General features: G+C 41.1%; 1 protein-coding gene across 2 annotated transcripts; it reads left to right on the top strand.

Moving 5' to 3' along the window:
• The first annotated feature begins 209 nt into the window (after window positions 1–209).
• Window positions 210–9,102, top strand: armc1 (armadillo repeat containing 1). Of its 2 annotated transcripts, none has more exons than XM_080866004.1 (7): window positions 210–473; window positions 1,309–1,514; window positions 2,029–2,120; window positions 5,047–5,239; window positions 5,760–5,876; window positions 6,241–6,315; window positions 6,908–9,102. In XM_080866004.1, the coding sequence occupies exons 2-7, from the start codon at window positions 1,353–1,355 to the stop codon at window positions 7,097–7,099; spliced, it is 831 nt and encodes a 276-aa protein (XP_080722130.1). In that variant the 5' UTR covers window positions 210–473; window positions 1,309–1,352; the 3' UTR covers window positions 7,100–9,102. The 2 variants fall into 2 exon arrangements, with proteins under 2 accessions (XP_080722130.1, XP_080722129.1); XM_080866003.1 differs by having other exon boundaries at window positions 211–397.
• The last annotated feature ends 9,184 nt before the right edge of the window (window positions 9,103–18,286 follow it).

The following is an 18,286-nucleotide window of genomic DNA, read 5'->3' as shown; positions in this document are numbered from 1 at the left end:
TGATTTGCTATCACGACAGTCCATTCTACCAGACCATCCAACCACATGCTAGCAAATATGTGGACGTTCGTTATAGTTCCCTACATTTCCCGACGGAGCTATGTCACAGTTAAACTGTTGGGATCCTGGTGGAAAAATGGGATGTCCTTTATGAAGAAACAGCTGTACCCCATTTGCTCGCCACAAAACACAAACACAGTGCAGTGCACAGCTGCTAGCTAAACAGGCAAAGGGGAGATAGAGGCGCAGGCCTGGCGTTACTGAAATAATTTCGTTTCTCTTGTTTTGGGGTTAGCTGTTTTTAACGTAGGATTTTTGTGGTTGCGCAGTCTTTGAATCCGTCGTAGCCGAAGTCACGGGGAATTGTCTCTTGGTTTCCACGAAAACTGACAGGAAGGTATGCTCCAATTGTCAAGTAATGCCTGCTAGCCTAGCTAGCATAGCCCGGACCGTCTCACAGGGCGTGATTTGAGGTGAGGTTAGGGGTCGTAGAAAGTGTCTTTTCACTGAAAGGAGCATCTGTATTTGGGTTAGCGCAAATTAAAGTACTGGTTCAAGTGCCTCATACAACGCTAAACTACTCGATCTTCAGATAGTATGACAACTATCATACATGTCTAGCTGTGTAGTTATAATCCACTTCTCAGTCAGATTGCACTGTACGTTTTACACATATTATTGCTGATATAGTGTTTAGTAGTTAGAACTTGCCGCCAACGCATAACATTATTAGAAATTGTACCATTAACATAGGTTTGCAGCAAGTTAGTTTAAACGTTGTAAGATTTACAATCAACCCAACTTTGTTTTCTAAAGACATCAAGTTATAAATATTTACAAGTGACTTGGATGCAAAAAAATAAAGCTGTATAGACTTTTATACACTTTAAAATAAAAACGTGAACGAAGAGATCAACGAAATATGACATGTGATTCTTCTGTTGTCCAGACTTACCTGTGTAATATAGATGTTTTTAGCTGTAAGTCTGGAAAGAGCATCACCAAATGTTTTTTGTTGTTCTCTGTGCAACAACAGAAGAATCACATGATCTAAGGTCCCTCCCTAGTTAATGGGCAAGAAATTATTCAGAGAGTTAGTCTAGTGCAAGGCCACACTGTCAACAACATTCACTGCTTTGAGCTTGGCTTTAAATGATCCCAAACCGAATATCTTTGAGCATGTTACCAAATTGTAAAAGATGTGAAAATTAGATTTCAATTAGAAAAGGTCTTTTAAAAACTAAAATTAGCTGCTTCTCTGAGTTGTTCAACATACGCTTTCTAAAATATTCTATCGTTTTATTTTAGGAAGAGACTGTTTTAATGTGTGTGGCATCGAGACAAGAAGCACCATGAGTGCAGAGATGGATGCACTGACTGTGGTGAACCAGTTGCGGGATCTTGCCGCAGACCCCTTGAACCGAAGAGCCATAGTAGAAGACCAAGGCTGTCTGCCAGGTCTTATCCTCTTTTTGGACCATCCAAATCCACAGGTTGTCTACTCTGCACTATTGGTAAGTATGTGGTCACATAAAACACAAAGCACTTGGTTTGTAAGGGAAAACCTCCCCTGCTGTCCTGCAGTGTCAGAACAGGTTTCAGTGACAGTTTAAAGGGCATGTTTTCCACCTGTGTGTAACATTCAGTCACAAGCTTGCACATGGCGCAATATCAAAGAAAAAAAGAAAAAAGGTCCATATTTGGAAACACTGCACAATAGGGACATCTGCTGTTTGATGTGGTGTAAACACTATGCTTTACATAGCCACCCTTCACGACTTCCTCTATAGCCATTCGTTCACATTGTGTGCACACATTTGAAGTGGCTTTATATAACTACTTTTTTCGGTTACCCGGTAAACACAAAGGCAGTACATTTGTATTTATATCGGTTATGTAACATTTAATGTTTGCACATGCATGCCCCTTTTAAAGTCGTGCCTTTTTTTCTTTTTCTTTCTTTTAATATCACAAAGCGTCTTTCAGCTTTTATGGCCAAATAGATAACAGCTGCCCTTGTCCTTGCAGGCCGTGCGCTACCTGGCAGAATGTCGAGCCAACAGAGAGAAGATGAAGGGCGAACTGGGCATGATGCTGAGTTTGCAGAATGTCATGCAGAAGCAAGTCCATGTTCCCATCACACACACACACACACACACACACACACACACATGCAAACACACACACAGAGCACGGACACACATGCTCACAGTGCATTTTCTTTACATGAAACCTTTAACATGTTTTTTTTTTTTTTTTTTTATTGTTTTGCATGGACAGTGTTTGCCACGCTGCAGAATTTTCCAGGCAGGCTGATGTCCTTCTGTTTGCCATGTCAGGATGAATGTGTGATGAAAGTTGAACTAGAATAGGGTGACAAAGGCTTAAAATGCAGTTTTGCACGTTACAGATTTAAATCCATTTTGTCGTCTCTGAAAGTTCTCTTTGTGCATGTGCTAATTGATGTAGGCGTATATTAGCACTTGTTTTGTTTTGCAGTAAGTAGAATATCTTGCAGACATGGTAATTTTAATTTTTTGTGTTGACTGTCCTTTAAAAGCTTTAGAAGAACATTGCATATAATGAGATCTGCTTTTAAAAACATGATCATAAACATGTCATTTTTAAGAGAGACAACTGCTTTTATCTGATTGAGTGTCTAGAAGCACCTGTGGCAATAGCTCATGCTAACCGTAAAGTAAGCCAGTCACTCCAGCTTGTAGGTGTTGGCATGAACAGTAGCCCTGCAGGAACAGCAGCAAGGTTCTGAGCTTACAGCCCAGTCATGCTGACTTTGAGTGGAGGTCGATCGTAGCTGGACAGAGTGGGAACACATGGCTAAAGGGAAGTGTCTAGCATTGTTGTACAAAACGGGTGTGAATGTGATTTTTAAACCCTTAAGTCATTAAGCTCTCAGGTAGCCTCATTTTCTTCAGTGATTATTATTAAGTATTAAGTATATTTAATGAATTTACTCATAAGAGTGTTTTGTTTGCTGGAAGGCTTCTGCAGAGCTGCGTTAGGAATGTGTGGCACAGCTCTGTGGACCGTCAGGCTCCCAGAGGGTGGCAGTGCCAGACAGCTAATGTCATATGCGGTTAATATGGAAGGAGTGATGACTTGGTGACACATGAAGCAATATAGCCTGCGGGAGTAACCCAGGATCCCTCATAAAATATAAATTCTGGCACAACAATGGCTCCTGACCTCACATGAATTTCTTGCAAAAAGCTGCTGCCCGTGAAATATTATGCTTTGCTGTGAGATTTTTGCAAAATGGACAGTAGCAAATCTGACGGCAGTGCAGAATAGGCATAATTAACTTGTGTTTCAGTTGTTGTGTCTATAATGGCAACATTGTCTTTAGTTACACTAAATAGCTGCACAAACAATTTTGGAATAGAGCGATGCAAAGAGGAGTTACCTTTAAAGGCTTCCTGTGAATGTGGGTGCCTGTTAATTTCCAGAATCAGGACAATGGGGATGCTTACAAAGCTTAGAATTAAACCTGCGTAACATAGTTTTGGCATTACCAAAAAAAAAAAAAACCCAAAAAAACAATAACAACTAGTGACTTCAGCATATTTCTATCTGACTGTTATTAGTGGACTTTAGACTCAGACTATTAAAAACATCAAACATGTAATGAAAGACTTCAGCTACACATAGATCTTGATGTGATGATTATTAAGCAGTGCATGAAACCCACCGTATATACTTTGCTTGTTAGAGGCTTTCATACCGAATTTGGATACCTGCAAGGGGCTACTTACTTTCAAATGTTTAATTCTCTAGATTTCTGTCTGTTGCAGCTCTTAATTAATTTCAGTTTTATGAGTCAGTTCACACTTCCTACAGAGTCATGCAGGCTTTGGCAATACCGTTTCTACTTTCATTCACGTTAATTGTCATTTTCACAAGCCTAAATTAGCTGATTTATTCTTTGCATCAGAATTACTTCATCTTTTGCACCTTTATTTTCAGTACAGATGTACTTAAAAAGACATCCAGAGACTTATCAGGTAGTTTCAGCTCTGCTCTGCTGGGTGACGCTGACCACTTGCTTGGACATCAACAACATTTCACGGTTCTTTGATGGTCTCCTTGCACTGACTTTGGTCTTTAGTTCACTCCACAGATTTTCAGTGGTATTCAAGTCAAAACTGTTTGCAGGCCAGTCAACAACATTCAGTTTGGTCTTCTGGAGGTGGGTCTTTACCAGGGGCGACGTATGCTTTGGGTTCTTGTTGTGTCGGAAGCGACGGCACTGAGCCATTTTGCTGCTGATTGCTTGAGGTTTTCTGTTAAAACCTTCCCATATCCTTCTTTCCTCATAATTCCTTCCATCTTGATGAGATTCACAGCTCCAGTCACAATGAAACATCCCCACAGCATACTTCTACCACAGCAATTTAATGTGTGGGGATGGTGTTCTTTGGGTTGTATGCCTCTCCCTTCTTCAAACATGAGCAGGATCTCTTTAGCCAAGAGCTTCAGTTTCATCTCTTCTGAGTAACGTATGTGCTTCCAATATATATAATCTTTTTCCTGGTTATCCTTAGTAAGTCAGGTCTCTATTTTGCAGTATTGGCGTTTTTGTTGGTCTACAACCTCGCAGTCCATTGCTGTGCAGGTTGTCTCCTTTAAGACTAAAATTCCTAACTTGGCGAAGTCATTTACTAATGTCTTGACAGTTGTTCTGGGGTTAATAGACGCTTCTCACTCAACGTGTCTGTCTCCTGCTTTTTGAGCGTCAACAATTCTTTTCTCAATTCTGAGCTGGCAACATTTACCTTGATTTTATACGCTTTGAGTCTTGAGTGCTATGGCTAAAACAAAACAAAGCTCAGTTTTTTAGGTAGGTAATAATAATGAACCTGGTAATTTAAAGAAAATAGAAATAATTTATGCTTTCTAAAATTAATATAATTGGAAACTACGTTGGAAATCCTTTTTGCACTATTAAAATGCACTTGGGAATTTTTTGACAAAAACTTCACAGGTGGGCTAGTAACTCATCTGTACATGTACTTTTTGTCACTGAAGGAGCACCTCACCTGGGGAGACCAAACTGCTGGCCTCAGAGATCTATGAGATTTTGCAGTCAGCTGGTAAAGAAGAGGCTGAGAAGGCCGAGGCAGCTGCCGCCTCCTGCCGGCGCAAAGCCCATTTCTTCCTGGGCTCCAACAACAAGAGGGCCAAAACTGTCGTGCTGCACATCGATGGACTGGACGATTCTGTAAGTCCATTGAAGTCTTAACACAGCGTATCGTCAGGCTTCTGTCAGGTCCAGACACATACCAAATGTCCACAGTGCACAAGAGTCTCATGTTTGCTGCTGCCATAATCACAGTGTTTGCCAAACATCATAAGGGTGTCTATCTGGCACATGATAAGAGGGCAGAGGGGTCAGGTTGTAAATGTCAGCCTCTGAACAGCAGGACATTGAGCCTGAAGCTGAATGCTGCTCCCCAGGAAGCTTTCACCTAGCCCGATTACATTACAGCAGACAGACGGCCTCTGATGGGCTGCTTCTCTGTCTCCTTAGCAGAAACACACAACGCTGTTGAAGCTAGAGACTAAAAATCTATAATTTGTTTCCCAAAAGTGAGTTTTAAATAGCAGTTTATTATTTTATCATTAAAATATTTAGTTAAAATTGAACAAAATCACATTTTCAAGCTTATAAATGTATATCTAAGAGAGAATTTCTTCTTCTTTCTGTTCCTAATGGTCACTGTGTCCCTTCCTGCTTTCAGACTCGAAGGAGCCTGTGTGAGGAGGCCTTGCTGAAGATTCGAGGAGTCATTAGTTTTACCTTCCAGATGGCTGTTAAGAGATGTGTGGTCAGGATCCGCTCTGACCTTAAAGCTGAGGTAAAATGTCTGTCCGGACACAGAAAATCTCTTTTAGAGTTCAGGGACACATATTTTGACTTTAAGGCTAATACCAGTTTCATTTGGAAAGCATGTATTAATTTATGGATGATTCGTGTTTTATCATTAACAGTCTTGGAAGTGGTTTTTAAAATTGGTATTTTAAATATAAAATAGTTGTCATTCCTAGCATATTAAATCAGAACATATCTTAACAAGTCACATATAAGTAATCACATTTGTTGGATGGCAAATATTTCATGTTGATACTGGTACCAGATGCACTTGTGCACAGGTTAGCTGACCCAGTAGTATCATCACGTTGCATACTGTTTTTGAAATGAAATGCATTTTCTTCTCCTAGGCGTTGGGAACGGCCATTAACTCCACCAAAGTACTGATGGCTCAGCAGGTGGTGAAGACAGAGGATGGAGGAGAGGTAAAGAGGACCGGAGTGCTTAGATGTGGGAATCAAAGCAATGTTAGACTCGCACTGTTTACATTAAACTCCTTTATATAAAACTGATTTCCCCCTTGAAGCCTCCAGCTGATAGGTCAGTGTGCTCGATGTATGTTGTGTTTATCTGTGTACAGGGAGTCTATCCCCCTGCCTGTGGCTGAGACTTATTCACACTGACATGATTAGCTAGTCACATCTCTGCCTCAGCCTGTAGGCTAGTTTGCTTTTTGCCAAAGACATGACTAGTCCTTGTTGCACCTTTTACAGCAAATAGTCCCCATTCTTCAGTGGCCCACATTCAAAGAGCATAAATTTACCAACTCTATAAAAAATAAGCTATTACCCTATAAATATTTTGAGTGATTATTGCTTTAGTAATTACAAGAAAGTAGCAGTTTACCGTGCAGCCAGCAGGGGTCAGACCTGTCTCACTGCTGTATTTGAACCTAAACTGTGGTTTTAGACTCTGTTGCCAAACAGTTGAGCTTTATGCTAACCCACCTAATCTTATGTATTTGCTTAAAAAAGCACTTTATTCACTTTTTTGATTCCCACCCCTGACTGTGTGCAGCTGGTGGTGCCATTCCAGGAGGATTCAGCGGTGGTGGTCGAGGAAAACACAGACATCCCAGACTACCTGCCTGAGGACGAGAGTCCCTCCCAGGAGCAGGACAAAGCTGTCACACGTGTAGGATCTATCACTGACGGCATGGGCTGGCTCAGTACGGCTGCCAACTTCCTGTCACGCTCTTTCTACTGGTGACAGCTTCGCGTGATCTGCTCTTTGTTCCCTATTTTGTCAAAGGTACCATCCAGCTGCAGACTTAGCATCTCTCAGCCTCCTTCCAGGCTCCAGCCTGCCTCACAGCCCTACACTAGTCTAGACTCCCAGCTCCAAAGCACATAGAGCCCAGCCACACGTGTGCAGCAAGAGCTGGACTGTCAGGTGAAGCCTGCAATAATTTGCGTACATCTATTACGAGCTACACATCCCACTACTGGCTGTATGTGCACAACTATATACTAGCTGCATATGTAATTAAAAGACATAGCCAGAGGACTGAATGAAACCAAATAGCTTTCTGGGAGTGTGTCTCTCTGCGTCGACTGGGTTGCAGCAGGTTTATTTTAATTTTTTGAGGCGATTTTTGTGTATCTTGAAAATAGTGATCTCTTTTTTTGTGCATGATTTTTTTCCCCCTGATGTCTAATTCCAGTCATAGTCCCATTAACACATATTTTTCATATTTTTATCCTGTAATTTCCTAATAATGTAATTTCTGCCTCTCCCTCCATTTTTCTTTTGTTTTTAAAGCATGTTTTTACACTTCTGTGCCAATTTGCCTGATGCTGACCTCCTTGGTTATTGTGTGTGCCTTCTTTGACATTTCACTCTAATTATTATTTATTCATCACTCATTCAAACTATTTGAGAGCTCCGAGCATGTTTAATGTTTGTTGTTTGCTGGCAGCAGCTGCCCCCTCCCCCGGCTTTCTGCCCACTAAGGGACGTCACTTCAGTAGAAATAGTAAATAGACACCAGCAAGAGGACACATTGACTCAGATGTATTAGACTGCATTGCACTCTGGAGGAACAACTAACCGGCCTGTTGGCTGATTAACGAACAAGCCCTCGATGTCTTTGTTTGTGTCTGAAACCAGGACTTTTCTGGTCTTCTAATCAGAAGGAGTGTTCAACCGCGAGCCCTGCAGTGACTGTCGACTTTAGGCTACGTTTGCTTTCAGCTTTTAGTGGAACCGTGTATCAGCACGGTGAAGACAAACCCATTAGCTGTGTGTTTGTCAAATGCTTCCAGTGTTACCTGTACTTCCACTGACATTTTTTTACAGTATTTTAGCGGCTCCTGATGATAAGGTTAGTTTTCAGTTTAGCCAGCAGTGTCCTTAAAGCAAGGATCATGCTGGTGCATGCTCAACAAAACATGCGCGCGCGCGCGCGCACACACACACACACACACACACACATCCATATAGAGGATTTAGTAACGCTGGCATAGGAGCAGTAGTGTAAGAAAGGTATGGTTATGTATGTGTTGTAAATGGCGACTGATTCCCTAAAATCCGATACATGTGAAGGATTTTTTGAGTTTTAGTAATAATGGTTTTAAGTTGGATTATGAGGTTCAGACGGTTAACACTAATCCTCTTAGTGAGCTTTAAAAGAGAAATTAACCCTTAAAACTAAATCACTCTGTTTTGATATATTCGAGCATCCTGTCTTTTATTCTTTTGATGGAGCGTAGGTGGCAAAGAGATGAACGGCAAGGATTCGAACTGAATAACCTCAACTGATGAACCGTAAACCCTCTGGAAAAGCAATAATCACTTATGTGTTTAATGTAGTTCAACAACAGCCTATAAATCAACATTTTTGAACAAGAAGGTGTGAGCTAAAAAACAAGACTTGTGAGCAGTATTAAAGTCGCATCATTAACGTGTCCGTTTTCACAAACCTCCATGTGCGGTTTTGTTCTAACGTTTTCTGTCTGGGCTCATACTGGGAAGAAATACTTGAACAATGTTCAGAATTGTCCGTATGTGTTGATCGAAGTGTAAATTCTTTTTAATTTTAGAGTTGCCACAGCTGTACAGTTGACAGAGAACCACTGAGTCCTCAGACATGTAACTTCATGTGTACAGACATCCACTGTCAGCAGATGTAGTACCGTATAATGTATGCAGATCTTCAAAATGTAGAATTCCACACACTGTTAATGCAAATAATGATAAAGGTACAAATCAAATTTTGTCTGCTGAGTTTTTATTTATTTATTCATTTTGTAACAGATTTCGTTGACCTATCATCTGCACTCCTCTTCTTGCCATGTGCAGTGCTCACACCAGCGCTCCAGCAAGCATTCCTAGCACAGAATTTCAGTTTTCTTTACTGGTGCATGAGCGACGTGCCCCAGGGCAATCCTGCCCACAACTCTACCCTCCCCCCCCAAAAGCCTCAGTGCTGGTAGGCAGGCAGAGGCAGCAGCCAACCCCAGCTGGAGGCCCTGAAGCCGCTGCTGCTGCTACTACTGCTGATGTGGCTACTGCTGAGCCTCCAATGAAATGCTGTGCCAAGCTGTAGAGAAGGCCTTCACTTATCTGCTGTATCATCTGGATGAACAGTGACCTAAAATAACATTTTTATGTTAATGTTGACAGAAAACTTTAGTCTTCTGAGGCTATAATTTATACTAATGCTTTGTTTTTTTATTGGAAAATATCCTGAAAATGAAAGAAATGTGAAATGAAATGATAAAAACCAGTATTAACACAGCTTGTAAATTCAGCATTATTTGACTTCGTTATTCAGGTATGATCTTTGACAGGCAAACAAACAGTATGGTAGTGAAGAACAGAAAGCAAATCAATATATTAGCCAAAAAAAGAGAAACAAATACTTAATGTGGCTGATTTTAAAGGAGGTCAGACTTGTTTATGAACAAATAACCTTCCTGCCTTCGCTGACTACTTAACTAGCTGTTGTTTCTTCCCCATTATGAGGATATTAAAATTGAGACATTTGTACAAATGTGAGTTGGAGCTTTTTTCTGAGCACATTAAAAGCTTGCACATTCTCACTATTTTAATAGAGGCAACAGTTCGGCATGTTACCCTGATTATTTCAAAAGCGAATCTCTTGTATTTTATGCAGACAGCAGTTCACAGGATGGTAGACTTTTGTTATGAAAGGCCTACAAGTCCCTATTTCTCACGCATCACCACTAGAGAGAGACAGCAGCCTGGGGAAGACGACAAACAAGAAAGTGAGTGGTCCCGAGTATAAATCTCATCACCTGATGAAAACGTTGTTTGTAATTAGATGACCTAAGATGATTATTGAAAGCCATTGCTGAAACTCCCTTTCCATCTGGTAGGTTTGAACCTGAGCAAGAATCATCATGACCATTAAGAGACCGCAGCCATTAATGCGCTTTATTCACCTTGGTCTAATATCTGCGAGGCTAACGTAACTAATGCAGCCATAAGGTTGTTTTTTGTAGTTAAGTGCACACCTTTCTCTTCAGTGCCCTTAGTGCTAATGATAAGCCATTTTCAGCTTTACTTTTTTTTTTTTCCAAGAGCTGATATGCTTGTCTAACAATGACCTTACCACTCTTAGTTTTTTTCTCTTTAATATAAGGAGATATGCTTTGATATCCTCCAGAGAAAATGGGCGGCACTCACCTCTCATTTTCCAATTAAAGCTTTAGATAATTCACTCTCCTTTAGGTTTTTTTCTCTTCTTCTTCCAATTCCCTCCTTTCTAATCTCCCCCATCAGATAAAACCCAATCAGCCTGTCTTGTGCGCACTCCTTCCCTCATATCAGCCCAGTTGCATAAATGTGCATAAATGTTTTGTCGGTATCACCCTCCCACCTGTGTGTATTTGCATGGTTAATCTGCAAGCAGGGAAGAGGGGTCTGATGAAGGGTAGATAGGTGCATCTCATGGCCCCACGGGCTCTTGAGGAATTTTATTGGAGGTTCAGCTCCCAGTCAATGGGATCAGCTGTAAATCCTGCTCAGAGTGTGGCAGGAAATGATGTGACTCTGGCAATTTATGTCAAATAACTTTTGAGGATGTGTGAGTGTAGCGATCAGCGCTACCGGGGCAGCGATAACTCTTCGGCAGGGGGCCCCAGTGAAGATTTAATTGAGACATCTTTCTTTATCTGGAGCGAAGCGCCTGAGCCGTGTTGTTGTGTAACGAGATGTAATGTCTCTCTTTATACGGGGGTCAACATCCAGGATGAGGGAAGGTCACGGACTGACTGTTTGAGCATCCAATTTGCTCACATAATACCCGCTCTTCAGGGAGCTGGGTAAAGACACAGAGTATTAAGTTACACAGTCCACATATCACACTAAGACCTGAGGCCCTGTGAATGTAATGCTGTGTGAGTTTAAACTGGATGTAGCTTTTGTTAGCGTGTGAGGACAACACATATATAAAAAAATATGTTTGATTGATTTTAATTGTTTAGAGTACTGATGATCTTTTAAAAAAGTATCTTTATATGTATTAATGTGGAATACATCATCTATTACTTTAAATGTTGTTTATAAACCTGAGGACTGCAATACAGCACATTAGTTTCTAACTTTACAACTAAGCCATTATAGTTACATAATACAACCTGGCAAGCCTTGGCAAAAGCTGTGTTAACAATTAATAGACTCTTATAGCTCACGCTGGCGTTGTGGAGCAGCTTTATCAGAAAATTTTACAAATTTTTATTTCAGTTAAAGAGTTTGTGTTACAAGCACATTTTCTGCATTTCCTAGGTTACATATTAAAAATAAGAGCTGCCCAAACGGGGTACAGTCTTGAAAGTGGAATAGCTCCTGTCAGTGTTATATAATACTGGTTAACTATTATGTAAGAACCATATGATGTTAGTGGTGGGACAGCAATGTGCAGGCACATTTTGCAAAATGCATCATAAGCTGCTTTTATGTTTTGTGTGCATCCACATGCAGAATGGAAGACTGCGATGGAAATATAAAACTGAAGCGCATTACAATGTTTCAATCTTTACTACAGAAATATTAGCATATATATATCTATATATATCTATATCTATATATATATATATATCTATATATATCTATATATCTATATCTATATCTATATATATATATATATCTTATATCTCTATAAAGTAGAATGGCTGCCAGAACTTTTTGTAGTATTAAACTGTAAAAGTTACTTTTTAAGTTGGGATAGACTGTAAATAGGTTTGTGTGTTGCAATAGACGCAAAAACCTATTTACAGCTGATATAATCAAAAACTAACAGTAAAAAGTTGTGATTACAAACACAGTTACTAGGAGCATAATTTTGACATTCTTAAATGGGTGGTATATCATGTTATTACATTAATCATCCAGCAAAAGTACAAAATTCTTTGCACAAAATCAAATAATAAAACCGAACTAATAACAGCAATTTTCTTTTAAGACTAGTTAATTGCATTGTTAGGTCATTTCATTGCTTTTACACGTGTAAATATCTTTTGTTTAATATAGAAAATCAGTTAAAATACAAAAGAATTTCTGTCAATTCAATGTTAAAATAACTATTTTTAATTTAATGTCTTGTAAAAAGACAGGAAATTTCTGTATTTTTACATAAAATATCCGTTATTTATTGAAATATTACCTTTTTTTTAAAATTTTTTTGCAGATTTTCTTGTTCTCTGTCCACTCGCTCAAATGCAGTGTTGCGGAAGTTTAAACCAGCATTTTAACCCTTTCTCTTGCACTTTAAGTATTTAATGAAAACAATCGCAAAGCAGCGATTAAGTTATTTCCATTACTGACTGAGCAACTAGTTGAGTATAAGCCCATCCTATAGTGCGTTTTTTAAGATGTGCTATATGTATTTATTTTTTTTACATTGTGCACCTCTGCGTGCTTCCCTCCCTGTAGCAGCTTGCATGGAGTCCTTGATGAGATGCATGCACACACAGGCAACTCGTAATTGTGGCCATAGCTCATTATTGTTCCCCGGATGATTTGGATCCGCCGGGGGGAGTCTCGTCCTCTGACACCGCCGCGTCCGCCCGGCGACAACCACTCCAGGCGCTGATTGGTGGGATGAAATATTGCCGGCGAAAATTAAAAGGTCCCAGTGTCAAAATAATTCATGACATGCATATCTTCCCGGCTTGATGAAATCGCTGATATCTGGATTAGTCGGATAATAAAAGCGATCAGGCTACAGTGAAACTCTTTCAGCACTAGCTCCGTGGAGGAGGGAGAGCAGCTTCCTCGTGGTTTTGCTGGGTCGAGAAAGCCCACAACAAGTGTGTGCGTGCGTGAGCGCGTGCACGTGCACGCACAACGTTGGTCAAACCCCTGTCAGGTCGTGCGTACTGCAGTTCACCACACAGCCAGACCAGTGATTTGAATATCCGCTGTAATTGTCCCAAAACGGCTCATCAGTGGATCTGCCTGCTGCCATTAGGGCCCAACAAAATGGTGTGACATTCAAATTCCCCTCAATGACAGGTTATTAGAAGCCCCAAGCAGCCGGCACATAATTAAGCGCCGTAACGTTGACCTGTGATATGAAGTGATGGCACGCTCGTATAGTGGGCAAGAATGAAATAGGTGCTTTGTTAAAATAGAAGGAGAATTGTATGATTTTTCACACTGGAGCAAAGTAATCATAAAAAAGAAGGCAGCTGTCAATGCATTAAAAAAGCCCACTCAAAATTATAGAGGCAAATAACACAGAGGAGGATTTTACAATGGGGGGAAACTGCATGCCAAATGCCATGGCAACTGCTGTCACACAGCAGAGATTGACACATTAGTCATGAACACCGTTCAAGAAAAAGTGATGAATTCTGATATTATTATTCCTAAATTTGTCCTCCTCTCTCCGGCAGTCCTGGTTTATGTTATACAGTTTGCTTATAAGTCCATATTTATCCCTGAGATAATCTCTCAGTCCAAAGAGAAAGAAAAGAAAAAAAAATCAACCTGATAAAAAAAAGCAAACGTGTGACTTTCATTTGTGACACTAAAAGCCTATTACACAACTTAAGACATGCTGTCTTAGGCCCCCGCTTTCCCCTTTAGAACAAGTGGACGTTGTGATGAGCAATGGACCCATCTGCTGTGCCCTCTCCTCCAACTGGTGTGTGAATATGATGTAGTCTGTAGGTCCCATTTCCAAGACAGAATATAATACCACTGGTACCTGGGAAGTATTACAAAGATAATAAAGTTTGATTTTATGCATACCTGACTGTGCCCCTGGGGTTGAGCAGTTATCACCTCTCTGCATTTAACATCATGTATTCTTTCAGAGTGCTGTTCATGTAAAAGAAATACAAGTGCACAAGTTTTATGACCCACTTCTGCTTCTTTTATTAGACAAAAAAAAACTCACCTTCACGTTACTGGGACAAACCAAGGCTTCATGTTAAACTGTAGGCCAGAGGCCTGTGTAATGGTGGGTCTGTGGCAGGGTTGCCGAACAGAAGGTCTGCACTTCCCTCCCTCCTCCCTCCCTCCATGTCTCTCTCTCTCTATCTCTCTGCTAGCCCCCCCTTCATAACGATGGCAGATGGCTGCAGATGAATCCCTCATAATCATGTCAGGACGGCTCCTCCGATCCCAATTCATCTATTTAAACACATTTCATCAGATGGAGAATTACACAAAGATAAAGGCGGCCGGCAGACAACAAAAGCACACAAAGATTGTCCTTGCAAACAAGTGTTCCTAGTCCCTAACACCACTTAATCATTCGTGCTCCTGTTATTGCTCCTCACCCTGTGTGCAATCAACTCTGCCCCATTTACCTCCACTGTTTCTCACTCTTTCACTCTGTATTCATGCTTTTTCTCTACTGTCAATTGTCTCCATCCCCAGCTACTGTCTGTCCTCACTAACCATAAATCTTTCCTCTCATCCCTGCTTCTGTCTGTCGTTCTTTCTTTCTTTTTCTTTAAAAAAAGGACAGGTGTGTAAAATCCTTTCCTCTCCTCACTAAGCCCCCCCTCTCCCGTTTTCTTCTGGGTGCCCCTTTTAGAGGGGTGATAATTTGCCACAAAAGTGAATTGTGCTTTCCCACCCCACCTCCTCCCATCCATCCCTCCCCTGCTGTGTCTCCGTGCCACCCATCCGCATGATGCCGTTAATTGTGGATCAGGTGAAGTTTGTCTCACCTCATTTCAGGGCCATGCTCTGCTAGGGCCATTCTCCTCACTCAAAGGCCACATAATTTCACAGCCTCCTACTTCTCATTAATCCCTCCTGAGTGGCTGCTCTCTGAGTTCCAGTTCACAGATTTGTTTTGCTCTTGTTTTCTGACTCGCTGCCCTTCCTGCCCCACCCACTCCTCTCCTCCGCCTTTATATTAACCCGTTTAGGGAGACCCCCCTCCCCCTTCCGTCCAGCCTGCCTGGATCTTCATTCTTCACACTATATTTCATCCATAAAAAGCTTTGTAAAAAATGTGACAGCTGACACTACAATACTCACCAGTTTACCCACATTCCCCACAACTCTCCTCTTCTCTACCTTTGGAATAGAGGCTACTGTATTATAAAGTGGGCATGAAGAGGCGTTTGCTCGTGATGCCAGTATCACCTCTTCTTCCAAAACAACTCCACACCCGGCCGCATTGTACATTCAACTTGCGCAACCTGCCATCTCCATCCTAACAAATACCCAGAGACAAATTGAACACAACAATGGGAACTGAAGGGAAAGCTGCGTGTTTGCTCGTCTCCACACACGTGTGCGTGTGTCTGATCAACACGGCAGTCAGACTTCCTCATTCCTTTCCTGCTAAACTTTTTTTTTTTTTGTTGATTCATAAATTATTCATAAGGCAAAAAGCTGAAGATCTCTCATTAACATAAAATAACAATTTGCTAATTTATGGAAACTCCTAATTACTTGCCTTATTTGCCATGACCATATTAAATATTCATAAATATGCGATTATTTCTCTGATTTGACTGTCGTTCAGTTTAATCTACTATTTTTCCTCAACAATAGCGGTGTGCCGGCTTGTGCCGCGTCTACCAAGCAAAGCAAAAACCCAGGAGAGAGCAGTGAACAATACTGCACATTCATAGTAGAGGTCTCTTTTATTTCAATACACCTGTTTTTTGGGGGGTTTTTTTGACATTATCTATTATGTAAATTTCACATCTTCATAGTTGCTGATTTGAAACCCTTTTTATAGGTGGAAAGGTTTTCTGGCTGCATTTTGTGTCACGATCTGGTACAGGGATTCAACGCAGAGCGGTAAGGTATCTCCAAGGTGTGGTTTATTTACAGTGCAGTGCAATATATGTACAGTGAAGGGATCCAAAAACTCCGGGGGGAATCACAGGGTAACTCGCTCACGTCTTCTCCGCTCACACTCACACACTTTCCCGTAGCAGGGAGGTCGCAGGTCCGGGGGGGGGGGGGGGGGGGGGGGGGGGGAGATCTGAAGCAGACGAGAAGGCAGGTCACCAACAAATCACAAGTCACGGATATGAAGCACAAGAGCTGTGAGAACACTAACGTTAGGGGTACAATCATCCAGCGACGAGAGGATCTGTGTTCCAGCCTCAAATAGTGCTCCCGGTGATGATGGGTGAGTGTTGTCAGGTGTGTGTGTGGGCCAAGGGCGGGAGCCCACAGTGAGCTCCGCCCAGGCAGAGAGGGAGAAAACAGCAACAGCAATTGTAGCCTTGTGGGGCCGACCGGGCAGGCACGGAGACCATGACATTTTGTGAATTGATCTTTATGGCAATGAATTTGCAAAACTAAAAATAAGATCCTGACATATTTAAAAAAAAACCAAACAAACCTGTATCTACCAAGCTATCTGTGCAACAGGGTGTACGAACTGAAAAGCTCAGTAACGCATGACACATAAAGTAAAATCACACAGAAATGCCTTCAGACTGCAGGAGCTTGTAAAATGTCTCGTGGTTGCAGCTTCATTTCAGTCAAAAATCAAAAATGCATTCATTCATTTGGCTTCCATCCAAAACTAATCACATCATTTTCGATTCTGTAGCCTGCAAGACAACCTTTGCTTCACTCCCATTTATTCAAAGCTGAAAAAGACCGAAAGGGAATACAAGAAAACGGAATATCTCCTCTTTGATGCAGCAAGCAGTTGTCAGAAGAGTTCTTGGCCAAATTCTCGGGAGAAAGCAGAGTCTTGGATCCCATCTGGGACGACTAGATGAGGTCTCTTGCTGTCATCGCGTCTGTTGTCAAGGTTGCATTTAACCTCAAATTTATGGCTTTGTTATATCAGAATTAATTACAGATATTTCCCCCCAAAGTGAGTGACGTTGACGAAAACGCTAAGCGCAGGCAATTTAGCTCTATTTGCAGATTAATTTGGGCCCACCTGTGATGCTTGGTGTGCTAAGTAGGTACATCAGTTTTAATTACAGACCTCACAGAGTGGGTTTAGTTAAATTACAGTATTAATTATCACATTTACCAGATATCAGAGTGACAAACGGTTGTGGAGAAGCACTTCCCTCGAACCTCCTGTTTCTCCAGACAGTGGCTTCGCTTGTGTCCTTCAAGCAACCTTCAGGAGAACAGATATGATGGAGGGCTTTGTTTCTGAAAGACAAGTGTTTACCTTGATTTACCACATAGGAGTAGCTGTCAAAGCAGGAAGTCACACCTGAAACGCACTTCTAAATGTGAAGTTTTATGGCCATATGGTGAAATTGGTTGATTATGTGGAAAATGGGGTTTGGGGGGTAGCTGATAGAAAACAGTAGAAAAAAAGTAGTTAATCCCAGTCTAAAAAGAAAATATGTGGCCTTTATCTACACCATTACCCCCTTCATTCACTCAGATACATTAATCTCCTCAAGGATAATATGATTCATGCTTGACTGCCACTTCACGCCTCACGCCACATCTCCATCAGAAAGAGAAAATAGTGATCTTTGACCTATAGGATCATTACAAACAGAAGATATATGGAATGGGTGATCGGTGTGAGACCCTGTGTGTTTATAGTAGGGCTGCATTATTGTTCACACATGAATAAAGGATACCGGAGCAGCTTTATGTAGCGGATCCCTAAAAATCTGGTTACATTTAATTGATGAGGATAAAGAGTTACACGCTCACGATTTAAAGTAAGGATAATTGTAGAAAATGTGCTTCTTTGTGTTCTTCCAGAGAGTTAGGTGACAACCACTCTCATCTCGGCACACTTAATACGAAGCCACAACCGAAGCTTATCTCAGGGAAAAAAAATCTAGCCTGACTCTTTCCAAACATAACACACTTGTGGCGAGACTCCACATTTGGCCAAGAAATAGTTGTTATCATAAGCTCAGTGTTTTATTTTCTTTTACTTCTGGTACAGATTAGGCAAACGAGAGATTTTGTTAAAATTACTATTATTACATTAAGTATGAATCAATTGTC

This window comes from Rhamphochromis sp. 'chilingali', assembly GCF_963969265.1.
Source record: "Rhamphochromis sp. 'chilingali' genome assembly, chromosome: 18".
NCBI lineage: Eukaryota > Metazoa > Chordata > Actinopteri > Cichliformes > Cichlidae > Rhamphochromis > Rhamphochromis sp. 'chilingali'.
The sequence above is the reverse complement of the archived record's forward strand: the minus strand, read 5'-3'. Positions and strand labels throughout refer to the sequence as shown.